This window comes from Oryctolagus cuniculus, chromosome 8 (assembly GCF_051225735.1).
Source record: "Oryctolagus cuniculus isolate XC-2025 breed Fujian yellow rabbit chromosome 8, ASM5122573v1, whole genome shotgun sequence".
NCBI classification, from domain to species: domain Eukaryota; kingdom Metazoa; phylum Chordata; class Mammalia; order Lagomorpha; family Leporidae; genus Oryctolagus; species Oryctolagus cuniculus.
The window spans coordinates 132,931,755-132,956,159 of NC_142874.1; the positions used below are offsets into that span (position 1 = coordinate 132,931,755).

Here is a 24,405-nt window from a genome sequence, read left to right on the forward strand (position 1 = left end):
AGAAGACTGAACACCCTGTGGAAGACAGGCTGGAAATAATTGGAAATATTCACAACACTTGGTTGTGAAAGAAGTTAAAGGGAAACTTATTGATCTAGTGTCCAAGAAGAACTAAATTTTAAAGCTTACTTCACAATGAGCTAACTAGAAATAAACTTGTGAATCATCTGTGGTTGCCCAAGTTGTAACACTGTGATGTGAATGTCTCAAACACTTGTGAAAATCAAGAAGCAGAGAACAAGGTTTCAGCTACGGATACACATTTATTGCAAATTTAGGTTCAGATCAAAATATTGATTTTTTAATTCAAATTAAATATGTATTATATATTTGAGAGGAGTGATAATTAATGGTTAGGTTTTCATTTGCAACTAAAAACGCCTGCCTCTTTGCAAATCTGAATGAACATTTAAATTCATGGTAACAAAAATAAAACCTCAGAATTTATTACTTGAATAACACTCTAGTTTCCTCTACTCCCCTCTTGAAAAATATTATTCTTTCAGGGTTACGGAAGCTTTCAGAATGCTGTAGAGTAAATCCTTTCCCTTAAAATCTTAACAATGGTAATGGGGCACTCTTGCTTAATCACACTGCCAATTATACTTGATGTGTGGGCAAAACCAGCAAAAATGATACCTATTTTGACAGAGTTCTGTCTTGTTAGTGAGTCCTGTCTCCCTGAGCTAAGTTAATAACTGGCATCTGAAGGCAGTTGAGAAGAATGAGAGCTTTTATTCCTATTTTTTATGGTAGTAAAGAGATTTTTATCACCTAGCCCCTTCCGCCACACACACACACACACACACACACACACACACATACACACACACGAATGCCTAAATGCTGGTTAACAACACAGCAGATATGTTAACAGGCTCAAATGTCAAAATAATCCATTATGTTATGTTGGTGGTATATTCATAGCATGATTATTATTGGACACCTACTTTTAAAAATTGACATGGCATTTTTTTATCTGTCTGCAGAGACACAACAAAAGCCTGCCACAACAGCCTGTAACCTACAACACATCTGCACTATCACAGCCATCTCAACCACCCAGCTATTACGACTCATCCAAAAGGCCTCCTTTTCAGCAGTGTGCAGGGCTCCATGGAGGGAGCACCTCATACCAAACTGTTGTTTTAAATTTTATGTATTGTACGTTTTTAACATTTAACTCTTATGTTTCCAAGAGTTCACCAAGTTCACTATCAGTGCAGGGGAAAAGGAAGAAGAAAAAAAAAACATGAAACAAAAATGGATCACTGCTAGGCAGTCACCATCACTGTTGACTTGTAGGAAGAGATCAAATACAGAACAGTCTTGGTCTGGCTCAGGTAGCGTTTCTGACTACCCCTCTTGTGGCACCTCTAACAGCTTGGAGGGAATCTGAAATGTGTGCAAGCAGACTGTTTGTTCTTTTTTAAATACAAAAAGTTTTTTTGGTAACCTACATATTCTAATCATATCTGGATTTTTCTTCTTTATGTCATCTGTTATTTTCCAATGCATCAACAATATCAATCTGTTTTAAAGTCATCTGAGTCCAGGGAAAAGATTGAAACATTCCAAAGTGCTATTTTTGCTTTGCATGTTATTTTTATCTTTGCATTTAATCAAAATAGGGATATCTTTAATTTAACTCACTGAATTTACTATCCCTTTAAATTTGGCATAAAAGTAATAATATCAAAGTAAGGGTATATCTGTCACTCACTATTCAGTTTCTTCAAATGTGGAAATAGTGAAGAGAGGAAATTTTATTGGGCTTACTCTCTAATTGAAAGCGACAGACTTGCACTCTGAATAGCTTTTCAACACTCTGTAACATTTTCTTTTGAATGCTGATCTAAGCTTAAGATGTTCATTAGTAACTCATTAAAGATTTAGTTACAGTCCAGTGCGTGAGTCCTGAACATAATGATAAAATGAGTGTGTGTACAAACGTGTAGACTCATAATTAGAGAAACTGTCACATTTGGGGATTAAGAATATACAATGCGGTCTTTGAAACTCACTATGGAAAGTAAGTGACCCCAAGATGGTGCAGTATTTTAAATTTTGCTTACCACCCAGGCCATTTGTTTTCTAGTTTTAATTCCTAAAGGTATGTTTTAATGACCTCTTTATTCCAGGATTAAATGTGTGAGGTTTTGTGTTAGAGCTGTTCCATACATTGCTTTCTTTAATCCTCATGGTATAACAAAGGTGGCCTAATTACCCCTTCAACAAATGAGGACACTGTGACTTAAATTGGGTGAGGTAATAATACACCTTGGAAACAATGGAACTGGAGTAATAGTCTGAGGCTGGAGATCTTTGTACTTCATCCAGAGACCGCACAAGCTAGGACTCTAAAGCTGCTCAGATTGGAGGCTGCAAGGCTGCAGTTCCAGGGCGTTCTGTGAGCACGATTTGTGAATGGGTCCACCTCATCCTCCGGGGTTCCTCCAGACGGCAGGAGCTCCCAGTGCCGAAATTGACAAACCTTCCACTACCTTTATTTCACTCTCTCCTAATCCTTTTTTCCCAAAGAGTAATATTTTCATAACGGGTAAGTCCAATGGGCTTTAACAGCACAAGCTTGCTAGGACCACCCTTGCCATATAAAACCTTAAGTTCTCTGTGGATTTCCATCTGTTTTGTTCATTTGTTCATTTCAAGATGTGATGTGAATTCAGAGGAGAGTAATAACATTATATGGAAAGGACAGACTGACATAGAATTGTGTAACTTTCTTGAGATGAACTACAGGAAGTGTTCAGTAGTTTGAAGGACGTATTAGATGTAAACCGGAAAAAAAATGAAAGACTCAAAATTTGTAATGTAATGTGAGTAGAGATGCAAAAAATATAAAAGGATTCCAAAATTTAGAAGGGAACAAATTCAGACCAGATCAAAAGTGGAAACATTTTTGGCCACCAAGGTTAATATTTAATGCTCTTCATTATTTTCTTAGGAAAAATTGGAAACTAATGGTAGACCCTAGGGAATTATCTTTTTGAATATATATATGTGTGTGTGTGTGTGTATAATCCTCCTCCTATATAATTATTCTATCAGAATGAATACTTTTCAATTAGCAATTTTTATCATCAAAAAAAACCCAAATTAACGAACTACTTTTAAGATTCAAATATTGAAGTAAGAAAGGGAGGTGGAGTGCTGAGGGTAAACAAATGGCATTTAATTCAAAATAAAACAGTTGAGATTTAAGTGGGTAAATCCAGATATAAAGCCTGTCTCCAAAAATGCACCCGAAAGAACTCTTAAATCTAAATGTCTTCTAACAATGATATTTTCCAGTCTTTTCTTAAAAGATATTTCTATAAAGAACACTTACAACTGGAAAGTAAGAAGACAAATGACCCAATTAAAAATCAAGAAAGCATGAAGCGTATTTTCTCCAAGGAAGCTTTGCAAATGGCCAATGAGCACACGGGAAGCAGCTCCACATCATATGTATTAGAGAAAAGAAAATCAAAACCACAGATTCACAAAATGGATAAAGTATAAAAGATGTGGTGAAGATGTGGCGACATGAGAACCCTCATCTTGTTCAGAATGCAAAATCGCGCAGCCACTTCTGCAGGAAGCTTTGTGTTCCTCAAAATGCTAACAGAGTTTTCACGTGGCAACATTTGCACTCCCAGGCATACATAGAGCAGAAGTGAAAACACATCCACACAAAAACTTCTGCATGAATTTTCATGGCAGCTTTACTCATAATAGCCCAAGAGTGGAAATAACTCAAATCTACATCAACAGACAAATACAATGTGGAGTGTTCATACAATAGTGTTTTGTTCTGGGGGGAAAAAAAAGTTAAGTAATGATACAGGCAGTGGCACCATTAATCTTTTAAAACAATATGCTAAGGGAAGGAAACCAGTCACAAAAAATCACATATTATATGATTCCATTTCTATGAAATATTCAGAATGGACAAATCCATAGAGAAAGAAAGTAGACTATAGGATGTCAGTTACTGAGGGAAAAGGGAAAACCAGATGTGACTGCTAACGGTTATTGTGTTTCTTTCTAGGTTACTGAGAGCACTCTAAAATTTACTGTGGTGATGATTGCATAACTGTGCATATATTAAAATCCACTGAACTTTAAATGGGTGAGTTTTATGGTTTGTGAAATATATCTCAACAAAGCAGTAAAAGAAAACTCAATTATTCACTTTTTAAAAAGATTATTGCATAAGACCCAGCTGTCCTCTTTTTAAGTATGTTTTCTTTTATAAAGAAGAATGTCTGCTTCCTTGATCATAAAAGGGCTACATTTTTTCAGACTCCCTTACAGAGGTAGCCATGAGATTGAGCTCTGTTTAATGGACAAGGGGGCGGAAGTTAATGTGCACCACATACCCATGTAAACTTCCTATTAAAACCTCCCAAACATTCCTCCCCTCCATTCCTGGAATGCCGTGGAATACACCCTTAGAATAAACTGGTAAACTTGTGCCATGAGACTGGCTTTCTAAATACCTATGAGCAGGGATCCCACCCTTGACACACATACATAATAACCAGAATAACCTACCTGTTAAGGAATATTTAAAGAGCAAGGAACTATTCTCTTTAAGTTATTGTTAATTTTGGAATGTACAGTCACCATAACCTCATTTACCTTTTACTATGCATTGTTCAAAAATGGAGATTAAGGTAGAAGCTCAAAGAAGTCTGCACCTAGTAGTTCTATAGTTAAACACACACACACACACACAACTGATTTGAGTCCCATTAGTTTTGGCTAATTCTTGTCCTAGACATTTGATTTTTTTTTTTTTTTTGAGGAGAAGGTCTTCAAATCAAAACAGTTTTGGAGATCTTATTTTTATAAGTGATCAATTTACTAGATTTGAATATTCCCCCATTCTGTTTTTTTATAATATATATTTTAAGCTCAGTTGAACAGGTAACTTCTTAGTGCCTTCTCATTTTTAATGACTTTTCCCCTTTTTTAATTTTCAATATATATTTTAGAATACTTCATTGGAGTCTCATGGAAATTTTGAACGTATATTAAAATCCATGAAAATTAATTTGGAAATGTATGATCACTTTGTTATACCCAGTCTCTTCAAGCAGAAATATGCTACACTGCATATCTTCTTTTATGACTCTAGTATAGATAAACAATTTTCATCTCACAGGTTCCATATTTTTCTTGTTAGGATATTTTCTAGGTAACACATGCCTTTCTTGTGACTAAGATAATGTATATGTGCATGGGATTCATATTTCATAACTCCAAGGACTCAGTAATTCTGAGAAAAGTCTTATTTCTAAAAAATTTGTAATGAGAGCATAAAAATTTCTAAGATGAAAGATATGAATTTCCAACATTCTATTTTTTAAAAAAAAATACGTGAATATAATGAGGACTACAGTAAAAGTGTAACCAACATCATCACTGGATCATGGGGTGATGAGGTTTCTGCTTTCCAGCTTGTGTGAGGAGAACCACTTTGGCAGTAACCTAGGCCATGCTGGTAATGATTAATGGCATCTAAGACTATGTTCTTGTACTTTAAAAGCAATCAGTACATTCCAGGCACCACAAGCTGTAACATGTGTAGATGAAATAAACACAGAAAGTTTACCGTATGCCTCTGTAGGTGTTTATTTTTATATGAGAACCTGTATCTACTACTTTTATATCTAGCATATTTTTCTTGCAAAGTTTTAAGTGTCCTAGATTATTTCACCAAATCATTCACATTTTTAATTGGAAGAAAAATTCCTATATTTAAAGAAGCTAACTCTGCTAATAAAATATAGGGGAACTGTGGACTAATATAAGCCAAAAGCCACTTATTAACAAAACTTAAAGTTTAACTTTCTAATTAAAAACCTGAAAAAAGTAGAGAAAAATCAACTCTATTTTTTCAAGTAGGACTTATCTAAATTGTCAGATTCAAATAGATAATAATATAATACATACAGTCTCTTATTTACAAGGCAAATCCATGAGTGTTTCCTATTACATCTCAATCTTTGATTAGCTAATATGGAAACAAATGCATGAAAATGTACTAAGGCTATTTGTATGAAATGATATTAATGATATTTGCAAGAGCACTGCTCTTACACGGAGAACGAAAGTCAATCATAGTTCAGAAAAGAAAAACAAAGTCTTTATAATATACAAACAAATTTTTTAAATTCATTCAACATCAAATGTATAGCAACTTCCCTATTGCACTCACAAACTACCCCGGCCAAGACATATAAAAAGGTAATTCATATTCCAAACATCTGAAATAGGCACAGTTTATATTATCTGAAGATAAGAAAACTATATGTGTACACATTACTCACAGAGTATCACTACAACAAAAGTGACATATCTCATGTTTTTGTTTGAGTACAAAGGCAAAATAAAATCCTTTTCAACTTGTTAACCTGCACACTGGATATTCGGGAAGGTTTTTAAACAAATTCTGCAAACAAAATGAAGCTCTCGGCCAAGCATATTTGGAGTTTTCAATGTGATTTGAGAGGCTGTGCAGCTGAAACTGAGTACCAACTGGCTAATGTGGATGGTGTCGGATGTATTAGCAGTAACCTCATATATCAGGACCATATAACAGACTTTTCTCTATAACACATATGACTACAAAAATAGTTGCATTACTGCAGAGATTACAAATTACCTAGGCTGGCAAATATTATAAACATTTCAGGAATGATTAATTTCTAAAAATTACAAAGTAAAGCAGAGCTTAGAATTTAATCTGACTCTTTCACAACTAATAAAATACGTGTTCATAGAAATAATTATGTGGTAAAATGCAATTTTGTACTTTGTAATCCTCATACTCTGTTGATATTTTTTAAAAATCTGGGTATTATTTTAGGTTACTCAGACATTAAAAAGCATTTTACTTATAAAAAACTTATAATAAAATGAAAATTATAGAAAAACCCCTAACTGCAATGCATCTGTTCACTGTTTGTCCCTCCTAGGAACTGCTTATTATAAGTACTTCAGGAACCCAACAAAAACCACAGTAGCTTATAAAGTCCATGAATATACATATACAGATGCAACCTTAACAACAACAGATTCTCAGAAAAAAAATGCAAGCGATGGCTCTAGAGAATTTGTAATCCTTTCTTTTAACCTATGAAAATGCTACAGAAAAATATTGTCCTCTGTTGCTTCTGATGTCTTCCCTCCTCAATTATGACTCAGTTTTTAAGTAAAGTTTAATCAAGCAGAGAGGTGGTTCAAGTATCTGAGCACCACATTCACTTTCATGGCTACCAGTCCAATGGAGCTGCGGTAGTTAGCTTCCAGGAACAGATCTCCTAGCCAAAGCTCCCACCTGGGTTCTCGATATTCCTTTACTGTCAATCAGATTGAGCCCCACATCATCACTGGGTGATTCTTCTCCCATCTTCATTCCCTGCTCACAACCACATCATCAAAATGACAGGAAAGAAGCCTTTGTCTTCATGCTCGGTGCAGTAGTGCCGAGCAAAGAACTGGCCACCGTGTTAATCACTTCTCTTTACTTCTGCCAAGTCTCCTTGCATTATAGATAAAGGTTTTATGGAACTACAGGAGGGGAACACAGTCATGGAAAACAGAAAAAGAGAAAAACAGAGGTACACAGAGACAAAGAATATGTGCAGATAAACACAGAACCAGACACAGTTCCTAATTTAAAAAATGGTGTATGTATGCGGTGTTGATGTACATATAAATGTTGTTTTCCTATATAAAACACTGACAATGTGGAGCTATTCACCTGACATAGACATGAACAGAACTAATTCTTTATCTTAGTTTCTCATTTTGTTTATGTAAATCATGCGAAAACATGTCACTGACAATTATATGCTTGTACTAGCCATTAAAAGTGACCTAAGGAATCTTGTACGTTGGCAATAATTCTGTTCAGAAATTAATCTTGATAATAATTTTATTTAGATACTAGTATTAATTTGTGGCAAAACTTTCATAGTGAGGGTCGAGGTTATCGTTCAGTTTTCAAGGTGAGAATAAAGATTTAATTATACATTTTTCCTTCCTACTACTTAGAGGTTTAACTCTATTTCAAGGGAAGAAAGTAAAGGGGTAAAAAAGGAAGACTTATCAAATGCCAAGCACTATGTTAGAAGTTATACATATATTATTCCATCCATTTCTTAAAATAACCCTGCAAAGAACAAATGTTTATTCTTACAGATGAAAAATAGCTTACAAACTTAAGTTACTGTGAATTCCCTGAAGGAAGGAACTTTTGTTAAGTACCATATCTTTAGCATCTGGCACGGGTTTCTGGCCTACAGAAGGTGATAAATTATATTTGTTACAGAGCTAGTTGGTAGCAGAGCTGGAATATTATCTCAGGTTTGGTAGGCTTTAAAATCTACTCTGTCTGTCCAAGAATGTGGAAGAAGCAGGTGATGAGCCTTTTCCGCCTCACTTCCTGCAACTGCCCAGGAGAGCTGAAGAGCAGAATGGAGGCAGAGAAGCGTGGCCTGGATAGGAACCGGACACCTACCGGCAAGGAAGAACAAAGCTCAAGAAGCCAAGTTCTTCCCTAACCTCAATCGAGTTATGTTACCACTTGGTACACCTCAGTATTTTCATTTACAAAAAGATAAATGATGATAACAATTCCTAATAATAAACTCACGTGACCATTATGATGATTAATTGAACCAAACAGCTCAATTTCATGGCTAGAAATCAGTACTCATGAGTATTAATCGCTCCGGAGGATGGGATAGTAATTCAGGAAAGAGCATTCCTAACGGTCAAGAGAGCAAATGAAGCTGCTAATTCAACAGCAGTGAGCAAGGGGCAAACATCAGACGGGTTCTGAGAACAATGGTACCTCCGCCACTGTGACATGCATTGTAACTCACTCATCTCTGGCTTCATGCTGTATTCCTTCAAGCCAAGATTGATGGGGACTCTAAAAATTCCTGTCCTATTATGTTTCAGGTGCATTCCTCCACCCGTGAGCAAGCTGGCTTCCAAAGGCTGTGCATAAAGCCCTGTATTCACAAGTCAGAACTGGTATGTAAAGGTTACAGAGAAAGTCTTCCATAGAAGGTAGACAAAACCAGCCTGCATTGCCTCTGGTGTACTGTTTTAAAACAACATGGAAGGTAATAAGGATAAAGTTTATAAGCAGAAAGTTCCTATGATGTTTACTTTGTAATGCTTCACAAATCAAGATAACTTTAAATAGGGCACACAAAACAGAAGGGATTATTTTAGTTTCCAGCCCCAAATATTTTATAGAGTAGGTTAATTTTCTATTTGCCCTATCAGTATGTTTGTGGTATTCTGTGTATGCATGTGAGTGTCCATGTATGTGCCCATGTCCGTGTCTGTGTGTTCAATACAGACTACCAGGCCCCCAAGCCAAGGCCCATGATCTATGACTCACGCATTTTTGGGGTCCCAATGAAATACATAGTAGGCTACAGTTTTGGAAGACCAGAATTTCAGCTCTGAAAAGGGATTCTTTTCACAATGTCTACTTCTATTTTTAGCCTACCTTCCTCTAACAAGGGTAATTTCAGATGGAGCTCATGAATACGAATAGAGTGTGTGTGTGTGTGTGTGTGTGTGTGTATTTTTTCTTTTGAATTAACATCATATGAAACAGCCCTCCTGGCTAGCTAATTCCTGGTTGTTATAATTTAATGAAGCAAAAATAAACTGGAGGGACAGAAAGTATGATGAAGGAAATTAGCATGCTTGACTACTTAATATTTTCCTAGCATCGGGCTGTATTTTTCACATAAGCTATTTACTTGATCCTCAAAATAACCTTATGCAGGAGGCCATATTTTTTTGACAAAAACCTAATTCAAGTCACCTTTAGACATAAGGATAATTAGAAAAGTATGTGTTTTAATCTGATGTAATTCCTTTACTGTTCAATACAACAAAACGTTATGTGTGTCCATGTCTATGGATGTGTAGCCTCCATTTATGAATTCAGGAAGCATTTTGGAAATTCTTGACAAACTGTATTGTTTAAAATAAGGTGGCTGCCTGAGTAGGATGTTAATTCCATTTTTAAAACTATGTTTACCCTATGCTAGTGTGTTGTAACGAAATATGTTAAGTCAGGGGAACTTTAGAGGAAAACTTCCACAAAGAGACCGACGCTGCCATGTCCAGTTTTTCAACAGGCTACAGAATGCAATTCATTTTCAAACCTAGGAGGAGAGGCCAAATTCAGAACTGCATCACTGGTGAACTACAATGGGTTTCTGTAGCCAATTAAAAACCAAAAGTGAGCTGAAGAGGGAAAAAATCCATTTCAGCTGCTGTTACATTTTAACATTCTGAGACCTGCTAAGCAGTGGCAAATACAACTGGTTCCTTTTTGCTTTAACTATGCACGTATGTGGCAGAGATTATATTGCAATGTCTTCATTCAGCTTAGTGCAAGACTAGTGATAATTAGCAGAAAACTACACTGTAAAACATAGACTTTAATTTCCTAGCTTTTAGAGAGTCAGTGAAGTATAAGTCAGTCTTGCTTATATTGATTACATTGATTATACTGATTGCTTACATTGACTACATATTTTATAAAATTTGCAAAGGGATGTCGTTTCTCAACTATAATATTCACATTGTAAATATGAAATTGTTTAAATGACCAGAGTGAGTACATAAGTCTAATAAAAATGTGATTGCATTCTGTGTATTGAAGGCTACATAGCAGTAAACACTCAGAAAAAATGATGACTTGATCTGGGAAAGCAGATTTTTTTTAAAATTTTCTTTCAAATGTTCATATTTACATGAAAATGGTTTTTAAGTACAAAAATACCTAAGCCAAAAAATTCACAATACATGCTATAAATAATAAGATGGTTTTCCATAAGTATGGTTAAAAACAAAGAATAAAACATCCAAGATCTCTTGAAAAATGAAAAACTCTTGGGTTATACATTCAAAGGTACTACAAAAAGTTCATGGGAAATGGAATTAAGAAATAAATTTATTTAGGTGCAAAAAATTTTTGAGAATCACCTACAAGGTCCTCATAATATGTATTTCCCAGGAACTTTGAGGACCTCTCATGCATTTCAGTAAGAACCTGAAGAAATTAAACTCAAAAGTTGTAATCATTGCTGCTTAGAGCATATATGGGAGTCTTTTACTTCTACTGATCCATATTAATCATGGCAAGCAAGAACTAGACAATCTCAAAGAAAAGGTGTCCTGTGGATGTGGCAGACAAGAGGAAGCATTGTACAAAAACCTCATTCAAGGTCTTACCATGAACTACTGGTGCCAAGAGCATCATGAAAATTAGGAGCTGTGATGACCTCATGGCTGTGCAGTCAGGCTTGCGAGCTCCTCACAAATGAGTATTTCCAATGTGGCCCAAATTAAGTGTCACGCTGGTTCCGCTTCTGTACTCCAAGGATTTCTTTGTAAAAAAGACTCAAAATAGAAAACAAAAAGTTCTTCAAAAACAGAAACACCAATATCTCAAATCTGAAACCTGCAAAAAAAGAAAAGGGAACTCATCAAAGCAGTGTTCTTGCATTAATTCCTGCAAAGTTATTTCCTGACTGAAACATCTGCATTACTCCTAGTTTCTTCATTTTAATGGACACAGACATCACCCATGAAACAAGTCATCGAAAGGACATAATTCATGCACGCAAGAGTAGAGTGCTTATGTTCCAGCCTCAAACATGAATGAAGCAAGCATTGAAGTTGCTTCCACTGGTACAATTAATTTAAGCACGCTGACTTTAATATGTACATATGAAGAGATTTGGAGTTTACCGGGTATAAACATTTTCCACAAATATAATTTTTGCTAATATTAGCATAGTAAATTATCATTTATCATTATTATTAGTTTCAAATAAAAAAGTTGTATATGAGTCATTCATTTTAGTACTGATCTTCATTCATAAATTATCCCACATATTAACTATACTAATTTTCTAAGATTATGTATAAGATCTGTGATTACATTTTTATGTTTACAAAAGACTTAACTGTTTACACTTCATTGATGAAAAACTTCAATGACATTCTAGGCAAGGTATATTTAAATCACTATTTAGGCTACTGTACCTAAAATAGTGTTTCATTTTTGCTAAACAGCATATTTTTTTGACAAAATTATATAAAAATACAGACAAAATGAAATGCAAGTCAAATATAATTAGCTCATTCAGCAGAGGTTTCTTCACTACCCAGAAATACAAAGCACTAGTCTAGGAACATGGGATAGAATACTGAATCAAACAAGCAACCTATTTTTCAAGCTCTTACAATTTTAGATGAAAAATCTAGTTTACAGGTATTAAGTGTCTGTGTAGACATTTAAAACTTTGAAGCACTGAAAAAGCCACTTTCCTGAAGCAAACGTATATGGCTGTCCCCACTTAAGAGTCTGTACACATTCCTACATCAGGAAGCAGTACTAGTCAAAGAACATTGCTCAAAATTGGAAGAGGACACTTTTCACAGTCAGCACCTTTAAAACTGATCAACCTAAGGGGCAATGTTGTGGTGCATCAGGTGAAGCTGCCACTAGTTATGCCGGCATCCCATATGGGAAGTGCAGGTTCAGGTCCTGGTTACTCTACTTCTGGTCCAGCTTGAGTGCTTGGGCCCCTGCTGCCCATGCAGAGACCCACGTGGACTTCTGGGCTCCTGGCTTTGGCCTGGCATGTGCTGTTAGGGGCATATGGGAGTGAACCACTTGTTGGAAGATGTTTGTCACTCTGCTGTTCAAGTAGATGAAAATAAAAAGTGAAATTAAAATAATCTAGATTTAAGAAAATGTGGTATGTATGTATATGTGTATGTGTGTGTACAATACTCAGCTATAACAAATAAAGAAATTCTATCATTTGCATTAAAATGATTGCAACTGGAGGACATCACATTGAGTGAAATAAGCTAGACTCAGAAAGACCACATGTTCTCCTTAAATGTGGGAACTAAATTTTTTAAAAATCAGAAAACATAAAAGAGAGAGAGAGAGAGATGCCTTGGTATATCAGTTTTGCTGCAGACACACTATCTTGTCAAACTATGTTTTGAGTCTTTGGCAAATTGTTAAGAGTATACCAGTACAGTTTTGATGACCTGTGATGCTTGAAGTTTATCATATACGGGTGAAGTCGCATATTCATGATGGCCTGTGTTACTGCTGAACCATGATTTTATCACATTCTGCTTGTTAAACTCTCCGTTTAGTAGAACATTAAGCCTTTGACTACATTATAAATTGAAAATGTTATCTCAAAAATTAAAAGAATAAAGGAATGTGATCAATCACATAGACACTGGGTTTTCCTCTGTTCTAGTGATTGAGGGAAATTTTCAATAATTTCAAGTTTGGCGTATAAAATACTAAACTTCTCAGAAAAGTTATTCAAAATCAAGTTCACTGAAGAATTCTTTACAGACTGACAATCCCAAACCCAAGAAACTGAAATCCAAAATCTAATACTTTTGAACACTGACATGACACATCCAGTGGAAAATTCCATGCTTGACCTCATGTGATAGGTCACAGTTCAAACACAGGTTGGCTAAAAAGATTGTAGAATATTACCTCCAGGCTACACATAAATGAATGTCGTGTTTATATTTGGGTCCCATCCCCATGATATCTCACCATGAACGCAAACCTATGAAAGTCCAAATGTTCAAAATGGATTCTATGAGACAAGATGGGTCTAAAAATCAAAATGGAGTTGAGCAGTCATTTACAGGCAAGAGGGCGCACACATGACTGGAAAGGCCACTTTGTGGTCCTTCCCAGAGCAGGTTCCTCTTTCAACAGCAGAGATAAGCAGCCTGTGAAATGTCCCATTTCACCACCCTGACTGACCGATGAACTGTGACCTTTTTTTTTGCACCGAGTACTGGGAAATTTTAATAATCATAACTTCATTACTTACACCTCTACTAATACAGGACTTGGATTCCACCATAATATTCCTGTAATTTTTAAAAGGTTATATTTTGACAAAGAATTTTTAAGTTTGGGTAGATAACTGACTCAGGTTATCACTGTTCAGCTAACTTGCTGCATAACTCCCATCGTACAGTGCTTCACCTTAAACCACAGGAATTTTTAATTTGATCTAAAAAGGGAAGAGAAGATTCAACCTTTTATTCTTTACAGGAATAAAACAATCCCATATTTTCCCACAAACAAAACATTTCAATAATTCTAGCAAAGTTCCTAGAAAGGGTGTTCAATCAATGGTATCTATGTTTCACCTAGCTTTCTAATTCTATTAAGATATTTAAGTCAGGCCGGCGCCGCGGCTCACTAGGCTAATCCTCCACCTGCGGCGCCTGCACCTCAGGTTCTAGTCCCCGTTGGGGCGCCAGATTCTGTCCCGGTTGCTCCTCTTCCAGGCCAGCTCTCTGCTGTGGCCAGGGAGTGCAGTGGAGGATGGCCCAAGTGCTTGGGCCCTGCAGCCGCAAAGGAGACCAGGAGAACAACCTGGCTCCTGGCTTCGGAGAGGCGCAGCACGCCGGCTGTAGCAGCCATCTGGGGCTGAACCAACAGAAGGAAGACCTTTCTCTCTGTCTCTCTCACTATCTAACTCTGTCTGCCAAAAAAAAAAATATATATATATATATATTTAAGTCAATTTAAGTCAAGAAACAATGCTAGCTACTGTTAATTCACTTCTAAATTAAAAATGCACAATATATGCTATTTTGTAACTTCACACACTTATTTCCTGAAGAAATTATGAATGCTGAATTTACATATCCTGAATTTTAAACTGTTTGCTTTAAAAATGAAACTCATGTTGTATAAACATGTCAATATCCTTAGAACAATGGTACTCAATACCATTAAAATTATACCATTAAAATAATTTGAAAAAGTAAAATTCCCTTCCAATTTTGCATATGGCCCTTCCAATACTTACAACGAAAATATACGTAGGAAGGTAAAAAGCTATGCAAATGATGCGAAAGTGCCAGCTTACTTAATTTGATCCCTATGATCTTTTCTACAGAAGTGTGTTCACTGTTGGAAAATGTTGGAAAATGTGGGGAGCAACTGAGACTAGACTAAATTACTGGAACTAAGACTAATTCTATGCATCTGATCTCCCACAATATGGCGCTGAGAGAGAGCAAACAACTTCCACGCAGCTGTCTCATCAGTTTGACTGATAAGCTGCAGGAGCTGATCCTGCTCCTGATTGGAGGAGAGCAGCGTGCTCGGCGTGTGGGTAGCAGAGTTGGGATTGGTGGAAGAGGACTATAAAGGAGGAGAGAGACAATATGCACCAGGAACATCTGAAGAACATCTGAGCAGCCCCTGAGAGAGCCGGCCGGTGGTGTGCCGCCCCTCCACGGAAGCGGGAAAGCGGCAGGGGTGCCGCCCCTCCACAGAGGCAGGGGTGGCTGGCAGCAAACCTGGGAAGGACCAGCAGCTAACCCAGGAAGAGCCGGACAAAGAGAACAGTGCAGGGTCCGGTGTCGTTCCTCCGCTTCCAATTCCTTTAACTCTCTGGCAACAAAATTATTTTTTTCAGTTTGTCCATGTTTGTGTCCACACTTCAACTTTCTGTCAATTCTTAAAGTCAACCAATCAGGAATGAACACTTCCCTAGAGCTGCCATTCCTTATCTGCATAAACAGACAGTAGTAGATACTTTCTCTTTAAAAGACCATGCTTCTTTGTTCTGAAGCTCTCTCTCCCCATTGCAGAGACTGTTTCTGGTGAAAATGAGGCTCTCCCATTGTTATTTCAGCCTGATCAAGATTATTTCAGTTGACAGGTATATGCAAATATTCCAAAATCAGAAAAAAATGTGAAATCTAAAACACTTATTCCCAAGTATTACATATATTAAATGCTCAAACTGTAACAAGCTTCATGTTACCAAAACAAAACCCTAAATCTTTCTGAAATACTTGTCCTTAGTATAAAGAAAAACTATACAACTTTGTGAAATTGTCTCATGTTGTTACTTATGGCCTCAATTCTGAAGTCTGCCCACCTAACCTTAACTGCTAGCTCTACCAATACTGTGGCCTTGCTGAGTTCTTCAATCCCTAAACTTCTCAAAGGAAAGCGTTCCATGATGATTTGTTTCCAATGTATATGTTACCAATGTCACCAAACTGACCCATTTTCATATATAAGAAATTTTAATTTTTTGACCCATTGCTCTTTAAAAACACACAAAGAAAATCTAAGAAAAGACAACAGGGATGCATTCAATCACATATGGCAAAGCCCACAGTCCCCATGATTTGCTGATATTGCACAATTAAAAACACCTGTACAATGATCCTTCACAATCCACATCTCATGTACTAATGGATGGCATCTTTCCCAAAGCAGTTCTACATGAAGATGCCTGCTGGTGTGGATGGAAGCTCTATGACACAATAAACTCCAAGAGAAAAGGAACTGCACAACGAGATGGAAAACCGTGTGACTACAACACAGCTTTCTCCCACCACCATCCTATAAAATGCTAATAAGTTCAGTGTGATAACCACTGGGCAGAAGCAAAATGAGTTTTCACTGTGTAAAACAGTGTTTCCAAAATATCTGATATAATCTACAATATATGAAACCTACAAATATGGCTTTTTCCTGTTTTCCTGCAAAACATAATTATATGTAATATTCCTCAATTGAGAGACCGCAAGTGACTATACAGCACTAGGTATTAGTTTAGATCCTACTTTCACTTGTACTATTTTCTTTAAACAGTTTATCCTAATAATTTTATTCTTAAAATTCAAGTATTATCTTAAGGTTCAAGAATATTCTCTTTCTTGCAATATTTATGTGCCAAAGAACATTTAACTATTGGGTCTAGTTGGCTGCAAGAAAGAACTGAATGGTCTAGCAATGAAAACTTTCTTAAATATTGTTCACTCCATTTGGAGATCCACGGGGGACAAATTCCAGTGATCTATTTTTCAAAACATGTTCAAGACATATTGAATTAAATGAAATCACACAGATGTTTGTGAGGATGTATCTTCCAAGTCCTCACCATATTTGGTGATAGAGGGTATGTAGAATATACAAGGTCCAATTCTTGCATTAGAGGAGGAAGAGAAAAAGGAGGAGAGGAAACAATGAAGATAGGGAGATGGAAAAGAAGAGATAATGCAGTAAATACAAGTCATAAATCTAAGTCCAAATCTGTTTCTACCAAAAAAAAAAAATAAAATAAAAACAGAGGTCTTTGCATAGCTTGGAATCAGAGGTACATTATAAGCAGCATGCTTTTAAAAAAGCAGAGAGTAGTAATTCTGCTAGGATTAGAAGAATGGATAGGACTTCACCCAACAGTGATTGCAGGAAGAATGTTCCGATTTAAGGGTTGTTATGGTGAACATAAAGAGTTCGTAACAGACAGCACATTACAAAGCTGCAATTCATCTAGCACGTCAGGAGTGAGGATCAGCAGAACATATCAAGGATCAACTGGGGCTGTGGAGGCCACAAAAAGGAGTAAGAACTCAATCGGAGTTGTTTCCAACAGGCAGTTTGTAACATTTAAAGACAGGAAATACATCAATACATATAAGTATCTACAAGCATCCTTAAAAAATGAGGGCAAATATTTATAGTGAATATATTTCAAAAAATGTTAGAACCTTGCATATTGCTCCTCAGTATTCAGACATTCCATTTCATTCTGAATGTAGAGTATTCAAGTAATCTGCTTTGACATAGAAGCCTGACTTCCCAGAGGTATTAACTTGCATAAAGATATTAACCGAGTCCCTGAATTATTAAGCCAACTAGTTTTTAGATAATACCTAATAGAACACCACACAAAAAAATAATGCAGTCTTTGCATTTTCGTAATATATTTCTGTCAGAGTTCCAACCTTGCATAAGACTGCTTAGCAGCCATTAGGTTATTTGAGATCAAATATCGATTCCAGGGAATCACAACACTTTTAGATAGAATGGTATTGTTATGCACTTGGCAGTGACTACCTATCTAGATAGATGTATTTTTTACAGCATTCAAGTCAAATACAACTTGGACAAAATTCAATCTATAGTATGACCTAGAAGTGAATGGAGCCATATTTTTTTAGTTCTTTATCTGTGCACAGATTTAAAAAAGAAAAAAAAAAACACAAAGCAATAGTCATCAAGTAGGAAACAGAAAGGACAACCCGTGAGCAGCAGCATGTGTCCAGTACATGGTCTGAGCCTCAAAGAGTGAGAAGTGGTCAGTAAGTCTTCTGACTTTGGGTTGTGTATATACGATCACAGTCAGAGTGCTTAAATTTTCTACATCCTAATGTTCACATCTGAATCGATACATATTTTATAACATTGATTAAGGCTTAAATAAAGATAATAAAGAATCTACAAAGACTCCTGGCAAGAGTAAGCAAATAAATAAGACAAGTCCTTGTTCTCATTTATAGATGGGATTTATATTCAAAAGTGTGGTTAGGGAAAAGGTAAATGAGATTACATCTGGTGGTAAATGGGACAGAAAAACATTTGATAGGAGTCAAATGTGAGTGGTTGAATGTGAAAGGGGATGGAATCAGAAGGGACACGGTAAGCACCATGCTTTTAGAAGATTAAATTGGTCATAGTGTATAGGAGAAAATGGAGAGAAAAGAAAAAGACCTTAGGCAAGCAGTGTCAGTAACATTTGCTGGAGTTAGTATGATGGGAGTTCACAGTGACCTACAAGTCCAGCACTGGGTTTAAAATAGAGCTTATTTGAATAAAGTCAAGACAACAATTTTTCATGCTTTGGAAACGTATTGTTACAAGCTTGGTTAGTGTGGGTGGAAAAATAAATCAGAAGGAAAAAATATAGGATGGAAACAGAAGATAAAATGAAAACTAAAATCAAATTGCGAGTGGGAAATGCAGCTTGGAATAAAATGACACTCTCAGTGTCATTCAGTCCTATCTCCACTATTCCCTCACCCCTACCCTACTATCTCCTCTATGAGCTCCAGCAAGATCGCAGCACGATAACATAAAATATGTGTCAAGCAACGAAATGTTAAACCTCCATTGTGATCTGAAACACTAAGGAACAATTAGCTTTGCATTGCATCAGTAAAACACACATGTCCTCACAATTATATTAATAATTATAAGTTGATGTTAAATTAGAAAACAAGTAATCTAGGAGCATAAAGAAAATTATCTCCAATAGAAGTCCCCCAAATAGTTTTTTCAGATGTTACCACCTAAAAAATGTCTATCACTGTTTAGGATCAAAGTTGAATTTAATGAACGTTGTTGTTTTTGGCTTTAGGGCAGCACATTGTTTACTCATGAAATAGACTGATGTTTTATTAAGGATCATTTTCTATTGAAATGACCTTGAGTTAACCTCTTTCCTGAGATCTTGCAGAACATTTGATTGCAATTTATTTCCAATAGGCACTGAATAGCATATTTGACTTTATGGATACATTCAGCTGGAAATAAAACCAATAAGGTTTAAAGTACAGATTAAGTATAACTAATTGTATTAATGCAAATAGTTTGGAAAACAATTGCTTGAAAATCAGACAATTGAGAATAAAAAAGGGATCTCACAGTCTTTTACTATGCACAACTTGTAAAATAAATCTATTTGCTGCTTAAAAATGAAAATACAGGACTGGCATCATGGCACAGTGGCTTAACCTAGTGCCTACAACACCAGCATTCCATAAAGGCATTGGTTTATGTCCCAGCAGCTCCACTTCAAATCCAGCTCCCTGTTAATGGCCTGGGAAAGCAGCGTAAGATGCCCAAAGTGCTTGGGCCCCTGCCACCCACATGAGAGACCCAGAAGAAGCTCATGGCTCATGGCTTGTGGTTCATGGTTTCCGCCTGTCCCAGCCCCAGCCATTACAGCCATTTGGGGAGTGAACCAGCATATGGAAGATCTCTCTGTGTATCACTCCTTCTCTCTCTGTAACTCTGCCTTTCAAATAAATACATAAACAATTAAAATAAAAATACTGAAAAAACCTCAATTTTCAGTAATATTAACTGTGGCAAACATTTATTTGAAAGTATAATAAAAATTATTTTACAACATGACACTACAATAATTAAGAATTTGTGTTTCTAATGAGAAAAGAAATTTAGAGGCAAGAAAACTACATTTGAAACATTCATAATAAATATATATCTATCTCAAAGCAAATAAATCATTGCAGGTAGCATGAATCTATCCCAAAATCCACAGAGAATCATGCAATACAATAGTGTCACAACAGCTAACCGTTACTGAGCTATTACTGTGTCACACACTGCTCTGAAAGCCTCTTATGCACTATTTTCATTACTTCTAAGTATAAAAGATGTCAACAACCTCATTTGGAAGAGGCTATTTGACTTCTAATGATCAAAGCAGGAAACTTAGGAGTGGACAGATTAAACTATTTTAAATTCTCGTAGCTAAAAATAATCCAGTTCAAACGTGCGCCTACACAGCCCTGACCTACAGTGTACTTTTAGTCATGATATTCTATTGCCTCTCACTACTTCTACTGACTACTGCTGCTGCTGCACCCTTATGAAAAATTAAGAGCTTTTAGCCAGGTGCAATTAAGTGTTTAACTGTGGATTGAAAAGAGTAAGAAGGAAATCTACATTAGCTGAAATGCTCAAACAAATCTCAGCTTGTAAGAATCACGCCAGTATTACTTCCGTGTAATTCCTGATATCTTTGGTATCTCTGAACAAATACCATGCCCCACCTTATTCATGACTGCTCTGGGTGAGTGAAGGGTAAGACAACAGATTTCATCAGGAGAGTAACCTTGGAGGTTTTTAGAAGCACAAAGCAAGTGCTTCTTAAGTCTCAGCAAAAGAGGCAATCAGAAACACACACACACACACACACACACACTCCCACACACACACACACACACACTCCCAAATAAAAGTCATGAAAAGATTTCAAACTCCACCAGTATAATTTCCATCAGCATGGAACTAGATGATTTTGAACGCTACCTAGAATAAGCAAATGTACCTGCAAAGTAGAATTGTGTCTTACTTTCTGATACTTATTTTAACTTCATGATACAAGTTGGTAAACGATAGGTCAAATTAACCTCAAACATGTCTAACATTTATTGGATTTGTACTATGCACAGGGCCTTTATGATTAGAAAACTGCTGCCTTATGTTAAATCTTACTGCTGGCAATTTTATAACTGAAATCACCTAGGTAGTTTGTGATTGACAATTGTGACATTATAGCTAGTGACGATGTGTAATATAAGTGAAATTCCAGAGGTATGTTGTAAAACCAACATAATCATATTTTCTCCTGTGAAATTCAGAATAATGTCATTATCCATGCAACTGACACTAAAGTTGAAATTGGTAAAAAGCTATTTCTATAGCTGCAAACAATGATCTTTAAATGTCAAATCAGATAATGAGTATCATAATATGCTACAGTATGGATTTGGGGACGAAACCAGGAAACATCATCTCATTTCTTTACACTATTTCCCTGAAAATAATAACTGTTCTTAAGTAACTAACTAGAAAAATTAAGCCTACACTAGAGAAGCTACAAACAGGAGGTAGCAACGCCAAACATACCATTTGAACTCCTTCTAACTGCTAAGGAAAAGTACACTGTGTGCACGCTGTCTGTGAAGACCTTCCAAAGCAAAGAGGAATACAGGATGAAGTAGCTTTCACTGTGGTTTAGTTACCACGATGGGTCAGTCCAATACATCTTTTTCACATCACTTGAGTTTAAACCCTTGATATGTGCAGTTTTAAAAATGAATACATCATTTTTTAAAAAAGAATATGAATAAGTATTAATAAGAAATAGATCACTATGGGGCAAATGTTGTGGCACAACAGGCTAAGCTGCAGCTTAGGATTCCAACATCCCATGTTGAGAGCACCTGATTGGAGTCCCACAACTGCAGTTCTGACCCAGCTTCTTGTTAATGCACCTACAAAGACAGCAGATAATGGTTTACCTTCTTGGATTGCTGCCACTAATATGAGTGACCCAGACAGAATTCTGGGCTCCGGGCATCAGCTTGGCCCAGTCTTGGCTGTTGCCAGCATTTACGAAGTGAATCAATGGAAGAAGATTCTTTCTCTGTCTCTCCCTCTCTCTCTCTCTGTCACTTTGCCTTTCAAATAAATAAATAAACAAATCATAAATTTTGTAAAAGAACAATAATTACTAAAAAATAAGTAGAAGTTTAAAAATTATAAAAGACAAGGTCACATATAATTCCTTTAGAACCTCCTTACATAAGGACTATCTTTGTACTAGATTATAAATTTTGTTTTTGAGATTATGAAAGAAATGCATTGCCTTTTGAGTTTCAAAAATATTACAAAATAGCTTTCTTTTACTGTATCAGTAGAAACCAGATAGGAGAGAATAAACCTGTTTTGAAATTATCTCTTCTCAGTAGGGTGCACCTGGATAGGTCTCAAATTAAACATCTCCCATAATGGCCCTTTATGGAATATCAGTGCCTAAAATACCCAGAGGAGTCAGGGACCCTTACTGGCAAGGGAGAGTTTCTAAGGCTGTGGCACATGATGCAATATTTTGCTGTAACTCTGGGAGTTATTTAAATACACAGTAATAGCTTTAAAATTAATAGGTAACACAGTAAGGTTTACCAAGGCACAGTATGCAAATAGGAGTGCATAGATAGAGTGAGCATTACAGATAGCTTCCAAATTATGAAATCAGTCATTTTATAAAAGGTAACATTTAAGATGGTGTCTGGAAGCCCACAGTAAATTCTTCATAGGGATGTAATTTTGAAGGTAAATTAGTAATTTTGAAAGTACATTAATCTTTGAAATTCTTGAAACATTATACACAATCATTGAGTTAATTTTTTGTAAAAAAAAAAAAAGCCAAAGATATACAACTTAGAGGTGATCTTCAGCTAATGTAGAGTACAAAAATATAATACATGAGTGACTTGGCATCTTGAGACTTAATTATTGTTACAGTCCTTGTCTCTGCTTCTATGTAGAAGTAGTTTTCATACTTTCTACTTATTGAATTATTTCTTTAGTGGAGGATTAAGCCTGTGATTATAAAGAAAATTGAAAGTATGTTATCACAAAAAGTAAAAGAAAGAAAAGGAAGAAAGGAGGAGGGTAGCAGAGAGGGAAGTATTGTTATCTGCTTAGAATTGTATATATGAAATTTATTGTTTATATAAATTATTTTAAAAAGAAATAATACTCATAAATTCTCTTTTCAGGGGTTGACAGGTGCTAAAATACTGATAGTATACTCCATTATTTCATTTCACTTTAAGTACAATATTATTATGAAAGCAAAAGATAGAGATTTTGATATTTAAGGTTCCAGGATCAGGAAAACTGTTTTGCCATTAAAAAAAAAAATGCCTCATCATCTAGGGTTGCAATTGTAGGCAAAATAGAAAACAGTGGTAATAAAATAAAATCAGAAGGAAACTAAAATTCTGTTCCACTCATCTTGCTTCAGTCAGTCCCAGAGATGTGAGACTCACCTAGCACAACATTCAGACAAGCTGTAAATCCCCATGGTCCAGCGCTAAATTAGAAAAAGATTGTGAGAAAACACTAATGCAAACAATTAGATAAAGCAAACTTCCAAGCAGCAGTACCAGAGTGGGAAAGGAATCATTAGGTCTGATTATCTAATATAGTCATAAATAATGAGATGGATGTACTTAGAGAAGGAACCTATTAAGTGAAGTCCTACTTAGATGTCCGTAATTAATGAATTATATAAGAGAATTCATTGTTTGAGTGGATTTCAATAAGTTCATAGGAAAATGTAATCAAAAGATAAGCTTGGGGCCAGCACTGTGCAGACTACAAAGCCAGCATTCCATATGGGCACCAGTTCAATTCCTGGCTGCTCCACATCCAATTCACCTCCCTGCTATTGGCCTGGGAAAGCAGCAGAAAATGGCCCAAGTACTTGGGCCCCTGCACCCACATGGAAGTCCCAGATGAAACTCCTGGCTCTTGGATTCGGTAGCCATTTGGAGAATGAACTAGTAGATAGAGGATCTCTCACTCTCTGTCTCTCCTATCTCTCTAACTCCGCCATTCAGATAAAATAAATAAACCTTCACAAAAATTAAAAATAAAAGATAAGCTTATTTTAGTGCAAAAAGCTGTATTCCATACATATATTTTCGAAATATGTATTTTTGTTAACTTCTTAAAAACCCTCACATACGTGGGTTTCAAAAATGCACCAAAATAAACTCATCTTTTAATTTCATTTTTCAATAACTTTTTAAAAAGATTTTATTTATTTATTTGAGAGGTAGATTTATAAACAGTGAAAGGGAGAGAGAGAGAAAGGTCTTCCTTCGTTGGTTCACTCCCCAGATGGTCACAATGGCTAGAGCTGC

At 36.0% G+C, this 24,405-nt stretch overlaps 1 protein-coding gene across 18 annotated transcripts in view; it reads right to left on the bottom strand.

Moving 5' to 3' along the window:
- ADGRL3 (adhesion G protein-coupled receptor L3) overlaps positions 1-24,405 on the bottom strand; it is an 868,573-nt gene that overhangs the window by 557,717 nt on the left and 286,451 nt on the right. For all 18 annotated transcript variants that reach the window (XM_051819791.3, XM_051819792.3, XM_089302717.1 and 15 more), the window contains one exon: positions 11,287-11,515. In XM_051819791.3, coding sequence (XP_051675751.3) covers positions 11,287-11,341 — 55 coding nt within the window. In that variant the 5' untranslated portion in view covers positions 11,342-11,515. The remainder of the gene's footprint in view (positions 1-11,286; positions 11,516-24,405) is intronic.